Source organism: Lolium perenne, chromosome 5, assembly GCF_019359855.2.
Source record: "Lolium perenne isolate Kyuss_39 chromosome 5, Kyuss_2.0, whole genome shotgun sequence".
Taxonomy (NCBI): domain Eukaryota; kingdom Viridiplantae; phylum Streptophyta; class Magnoliopsida; order Poales; family Poaceae; genus Lolium; species Lolium perenne.
The window spans coordinates 80058546-80065601 of NC_067248.2; the positions used below are offsets into that span (position 1 = coordinate 80058546).

Below are 7056 nucleotides of genomic sequence, written 5' to 3' on the forward strand. Positions count from 1 at the left end.
GGCCCCCCGCGTTGACCTTCCGCCTACTTAAAGTCTCCGTCACGAAACCCCCAGTACCGAGAGCCACGATACGGAAAACCTTCCAGAGACGCCGCCGCCGCGAATCCCATCTCGGGGGATTCAGGAGATCGCCTCCGGCACCCTGCCGGAGAGGGGATTCATCTCCCGGAGGACTCTTCATCGCCATGATCGCCTCCGGAGTAATGAGTGAGTAGTTCACCCCTGGACCATGGGTCCATAGCAGTAGCTAGATGGTCGTCTTCTCCTCGTTGTGCTTCATTGTTGGATCTTGTGAGCTGCCTAACATGATCAAGATCATCTATCTGTAATTCTATATGTTGTGTTTGTCGGGATCCGATGGATAGAGAATACTATGATTATGGTGATTATCAATCTATTGTTTATGTGTTGTTTATGATCTTGCATGCTCTCCGTTATTAGTAGAGGCTCTGGCCAAGTTTTTGCTCTTAACTCCAAGAGGGAGTATTTATGCTCGATAGTGGGTTCATGCCTTCATTGACACCTGGGATCGTGACAGTAGGTTCTAAGGTTGTGATGTGCTGTTGCCACTAGGGATAAAACATTGATGCTATGTCTAAGGATGTAGTTGTTGATTACATTACGCACCATACTTAATGCAATTGTCTGTTGCTTAGCAACTTAATACTGAATGGGGTTCGGACGATAACCTGAAGGTGGACTTTTTAGGCATAGATGCAGTTGGATGGCGGTCTATGTACTTTGTCGTAATGCCCAATTAAATCTCACTATATTTATCATATCATGTATATGCATTGTTATGCCCTTCTCTATTTGTCAATTGCCCGGCTGTAATTTGTTCACCCAACATGCTTTTATCTTATGGGAGAGACACCTCTAGTGAACTGTGGACCCCGGTCCTATTCTTTATATAGCATACAATCTACTGCAATTGTGTTTTACTGTTTTCTTTGCAAACATCTTCCACTCGATACGCTTAATCCTTTGTTACAGCAAGCCGGTGAGATTGACAACCTCACTGTTTCGTTGGGGCAAAGTACTTGGGTTGTGTTGTGCAGGTTCCGCGTTGGCGCCGGAATCCCTGGTGTTGCGCCGCATCACATTTCGCGACCATCAACCTTCAACGTGCTTCTTGGCTCCTCCTGGTTCGATTAAACCTTGGTTTCTTTCTGAGGGAAAACTTGCCACTGTGCGCATCATACCTTCCTCTTGGGGTTCCCAACGGACGTGTACATTTACGCGCATCAATTCTCCAGCATTGCGAGGCCCTTAACACAACTATTGAAGAAGGATAAGAAGTTTGAATGGACCGACAAATGTGAGGCAAGTTTTCAGGAACTCAAGAAGAGATTAGTCACAGCCCCGTCTTGACCATGCCTGATATCACCAAGGATTTCGATGTGTACGGTGATGCATTGAAACTTGGGCTGGGTAGTGTGCTGATGCAAGAAGGCAAGGTGATAGCCTATTTGTCAAGACAACTTCGACCGCACGAGATGAATTACCCCACGCATGACTTAGAGCTTGCTGCGGTAGTTCACGCCCTGAAGACCTGGCGTCATTATTTAGTTGGGAATCATTGCGAGATCTACACTGATCACAAGAGCCTGAAGTATATCTTCACTCAGCGAGAACTGAATATGAGGCAGAGCAGATGGATGGAACTTATCAAGGACTACGATCTCGGTATTCATTATCATCCCGGTAAAGCCAATGTAGTAGCTGATGCCCTTAGTCGAGAGCCCTGTTCGTTGAACGCCCTTATCAAAGTTGCTCAACCCAAGCTGTATGAAGAACCGGAGGAGTTCGGCCTCGAGCTCGTTAGCCATGGTTTCTTGGCCAATCTTGAGCTGAAGCCAACCTTATTCGATCAGATCAAGAAATCTCAGGTGGGTCATGAGAGTATCGAAGGAATCAAACGTAGAATGAATAGGGAGGAAGTTCCTGGTTTTGAAATTGACGCCAAGGGAGTTTTGTGGTACAAGGGACGCCTGTGTGTACCTAATGTTGAAGACTTGAAGCAACTCATCATGAAGGAAGCCCACGACACCCCATAATCAATCCACCCCGGAGGAACCAAGATGTATCAAGACCTGAAGAAACAATTCTGGTGGCACGGTATGAAGCGAGAGATAGCCTTTTTCATTGCTCGCTGCGACGTGTGTCAGCGAGTGAAGGCTGAACATCAGCGACCAGCTGGACTACTCCAACCCCTCCAAGTTCCCGAGTGGAAGTGGGAAGAAGTCGGAATGGATTTCATTGCGGGTTTGCCTAAATCCCAGCGTGGCCATGACTCGATCTGGGTCATCGTTGACTGACATAGGCATCCCCAATGGGCCTGCCGAAGATAATACCCGGGGTTTACTGAAGGCCCACTACCCGAGGAATAAGAAGATTCGGAAGCCCAAGATATTGTCAAGGAAAGCTAGAGTTGTAATAGGAAGCATTATTTGTAATCTTCCGGGATGAGTTAGAAACCTTCCCGGACTCTGTAACTTGTGCAATACGAATCCCTCGGCTCCGCCTCCTATATAAGGGAGAGTCGAGGGACAAAGAAAGCATCGAATCATTGTTTCTTGAACCCTAGTTTTCATAATCTTCGAGTACTTTTCGGCTGAAACCTTCGAGATCTACTTGCCCTCTACTTCCAACTAAACCCTAGTCTACAACCCGTAGGCATTGACAAGTTAATACCTTGTCAATTGGCGCCGACCGTCGGGACTAGAGGCGTCAAGGATCCGATCTCGATGGCACGTTCAAGATCGTCGACTTCATCAACCGCAAGCAACGCGATGGATCGAGGTAAACAGATCGCAACTGGTCATGTTGATTTTGTTCCTCACCCGCCCTCCCGTTTGGATGCATATGCGTATCTGGAGGAGCCTATGGAGATGATGTTCGGAAGATTTCACTTTCGCGTCGAGAAAGAGGGATCGTATCGTGTCGAAATTCCGATTTCGTCGGGATCGTCGGCGGTCGATTCCGATTTTTCAAGCTATACATCATCAACCAAATCAGGAGAGGAAGAAACTTTGTCGTCACGCTTCATCAGCACCAGAGCAAGAGAAAAACTTGCCAAGATCTTCAGCGACATGTCGTTTGAGTCATCTACGGATTCCTATATAAGCGATGACTCAAGCAGTGTCGACAGCTCCAACTTCATCGACAAATCCACTACAGTGGGCAAGGTCTTCGCCAATCTTCATGATGGTGTCACCAAACCCAACATAGATCCGAATACAAAGTATCATCAGATTTATGTCATCGGACAGCCAAGCCGTGACCAAGAGGAAACATCTGAGGCTTTTGGGAAATCCATACGTCGATCCCTCTGATTTGCGACGAGGCCTAGGCAACAAATATATCGGGTCACAACCGCGAGATAGAGTTCAACTTCCGCAAGCAGCATGTGATAGAGCCGCAAGAGCTATGGATGGCTCAGAACCAATGGCCACCACAGCCACGCCAGAAGAGTTACAAGCATATCAATATAGGCTCGCACGAGCTGCTAGGGAATTGGAAAAACAGACAGCTGAGTTAAACAAAAGAAAGGAGGTAGCCTCTGCATCAAGTAGGCGAAGGGCAGAGCTGAGTTGACAGTCTAGAACTTCGGGTGATAGCCATAGGGAAGCTCGGAACAGAGCAAGATCAAGATTGCAAAACGTACCTGAAGGAGAAAGAGAGCACTTGGTTCAAAACCTCGACATGCCTTTTATGTCGATAGACACAAGAGGGAACATCATCCCCAAGACACCAGAAGCTGGGTATATGGCGACACAAGTTTTCATCCTTGCATCCAGACCACCCCCAGGAGATCCAAGGGAGGCATTGTATAACATGGCAATGGCGGGAGTTGGAGCCATGGGAACGGCGTTTGTATCAACACCTCCCGAAGGAACAGCAAGGCAAAATAGTCCACGACCTGCGGCAGCAACAACAACAGTTCCCGAAGGACCAAGTGGAGCAAGAGACACGGCAACACAAACATGGGTCGACAGAGCGCGACAAAGTAGAAGGGAACAGCGGCATTCCCCAGAATTAAACGACGAGGATATGTGCGGACTGCCATGCTTCGCGAGGAGAGTTCGAAAAACTCGAGTCCCATCGGGATTCAAGTTGCCTGATAACTTCAAAAAATTCGACGGCCTTCAAGATCCAGAGGATTGGCTAGTTGATTACCTCGAGACGGTGAAGCTCACAGGGGGGACCAGAGCAAGAACTATGCAAAGCATCCAGGTGCATTTAAGTGGAGCCGCGCGATCTTGGATAAAGAAACTTCCTCCAGGATCTATCGACAGCTGGGATAGCTTCGAGGAAGTATTCGTCAAGAATTTCCGGTCTACTTGTAAAAAACCTGCATCGCTAGAGGAACTGAGGGCGTGTCGACAAAAGCCAGACGAGCCAATGAGAAAATATATCCAAAGGTGGAATATCATCAAAAACTCGGCAGAAAATATATCTGACGAGAGAGCAATAGATGCGTTTGTCGCAGGAATCCGGCGTGGAGATTTTGTCGAGGATTTGGGGAGGACCAATCCAAAGACAGTATCCGCATTAATGGAAATAGCAAACAGATGGGCAGATGGGGAAGATGCTGTTCACAACAAACGGCATAGGTCGCCAGAGGAAGACCGCAGTCGAAATTATCAACCAAGGCGATGATTTCCTCGGCAGTACTCGAGCTATGATGCTCCAGGACAAATCTCGGCTGGTTTCCGAGCAAGCGCAGGAGGAAACAACAGAGATGATTACCAGAGAAGTAATGAGCAACGAGGCGACAATAGAGATGACTCTCGAAACAATAGGCAAAGTAGCGGGCCAAGGTTCCAGAGGCCTTTCGTGTCTCACGTAGAGATAATGAACGGGCCGTGTCAGATGCATTTTTTCCTCGACAGCAACGGAAAAAGACAGTCAGGACATCCGCAGAAGGATTGTCGAAATTTCCAGGCAATGCTAAGGTATGCAGGGCATGCTAATGCTCAGGCAGCACAGAGAAATCCTCGAGAACCCAGGAGTGAGATTCACTTGCCACCTCCTCCCGCGATTACCGACGACAATCGACATCAGCTCAGAATAGCGGCAGCACCTGCACCACCGCCTTATGTTGATCCTAACTCTAACGGAGCGGTCTCGATGATTCAGAAGGGAAGGCCATCCAATAGAGCTCAGAAAGTAATCTCGCGACAAGTGTTCATGGCAGAAAAATGCCTCCACCAACAGTCGAGTACCTTAATTGGTCAGGGCAAGACATTGGCTTCACCATAGCGGATCATCCACAACAAGTTCCTCGACCAGGGCAGTCAGCACTCATACTACCAGCAGTCATTGCAGGATTCGACGTATCTCGCGTGTTTATAGATGGCGGCAGCAGCTTAAACCTTATGTACGCAGATACATTAAGGAAGATGAACATATCCCTAGCAAACCTGAAGCCAACAGACACGAGATTGCATGGTATCACACCAGAGAAGCCAAGTTACCCGTTGGGGAAGATTAATCTTGATGTTCAGTTTGGGACCCGAGAAAACTACAAAATCGAGAGGCTGGAGTTTGAACTCGTAGATTTCCCATCACAGTACCACGCTCTGTTGGGACGACTAGCATATGCTAGGGTTATGGCGGTACCACATTACACGTACCTGTTGTGGAGGATGCCTGGACCTAAGGGACCAATCACAGTCAAAGGAAGCTTTGCCCTAGCCGATAAATGTGATAAGGATTTTCATCGAATATAAGAAACTTTCGGGATGCAAGCTGAGTATTTGGCGTCAAGGCTTATGACTGACTACGACGTGCTGCCAGACGTCGGACGGCCAAATAAAGAATCAACCTTCAACACTGAGAAAAATTCTAAGGAGGTGCAGATTCACCCGACGGATCCAAAAAAGACGACGTCCATCGCAAACGACATGGACCTCGCATAGGAAAGCGCGCTCGTCGAGTTCCTCCGTGAGAACTGGAAAATCTTCGCATGGTGTCCAGCTGACATACCAGGAGTACCCAGGGAACTTGCCGAGCACCACCTAAACTTGGATCCACTAGCGAGACCAATCAAACAACCTTTGCGACGTTTTTCGGAACCAAACCGCAAGGCTATGCTGTCAGAAATTGATCGACTAAGAGAAGCTGGTTTTATCAAGGAGCTGCATACAGAGGCCACATGGGTAGCAAATCCAGTATTGGTGCCGAAGAAAAACACTAAGGTCCTTCGCATGTGCGTCGACTTTACGTGTCTCAATAAACATTGTCCAAAGGATCACTTTCCCCTCCCGAGGATCGACCAAATTATCGACTCCACGGCAGGATGTGAACGTCTTTCCTTCTTGGACGCATATTCTGGTTATAACCAGATCAGATTAAAAGAAGAAGATGAAGTAAAAACAGCGTTCATCACACCTTACGGCGTGTTTTGCTATAGAACAATGCCCTTTGGTCTGAAAAACGCGGGAGCAACATATCAGAGGATGATGCAGAAATGTTTGGCGACACAGATTGGAAAAAATGTGCAAGTGTACATCGACGATGTTGTCATAACCTCAAAAAAGGGGACGACGCAGATCGAGGATCTCAAGGAAACCTTCGACAACCTCGACAAATTCTGCCTCAAGCTGAACCCGACGAAGTGCTCCTTCGGCGTCCCAGCAGGAGAACTTCTTGGGTTCCTAGTTTCGGCAAGAGGGATTGAAGCAAATCCCGACAAAATACAAGCTATCGTAAAAATGAGGAAGCCAACAAAGTTGAAAGAAATACAGCAATTAACTGGGCGAGTCGCAGCTTTAAGCAGATTCGTCGCCAGGCTGGGAGAAAAAGCGTTACTGTAACATCCCAAAAATTTAAAACAAAGAGAAAATGAATTCCCTTTTTCCAAAAATGAGAACTAACAAAAACTTTTATTAAATTAAGTTTGGTACATAGTGAGCATGCTTATATGTGGTGATATTGCCATGATTGTTTATTTATTGCATTGAATCTAATTCCCAAAACCCTAAACCCTAATCTTCTCACAACAAAATAGTATCAAATAAGAAGGAACTAAAATAAAATAAAATATGTGGG

At 47.1% G+C, this 7056-nt stretch overlaps 1 protein-coding gene across 1 annotated transcript; it reads left to right on the top strand.

Annotated features, from left to right (window-relative positions):
* The first annotated feature begins 1373 nt into the window (after window positions 1-1373).
* LOC139831531 (uncharacterized) lies at window positions 1374-2057 on the top strand. The gene is made up of 2 exons (XM_071820826.1): window positions 1374-1457; window positions 1629-2057. Exons 1-2 carry the CDS (start codon window positions 1374-1376, stop codon window positions 2055-2057), a joined length of 513 nt encoding a protein of 170 aa, XP_071676927.1.
* Window positions 2058-7056: the final 4999 nt, after the last annotated feature.

Coding starts and splice junctions, on each gene's coding strand:
- LOC139831531 (XM_071820826.1), top strand. CDS start 1,374: ATGCCTGATATCACCAAGGATTTCGATGTGTACGGTGATGCATTGAAA. Junction 1,458..1,628: donor TGCTGATGCAAGAAGGCAAG/GTGATAGCCTAT, acceptor ATCTTCACTCAG/CGAGAACTGAATATGAGGCA.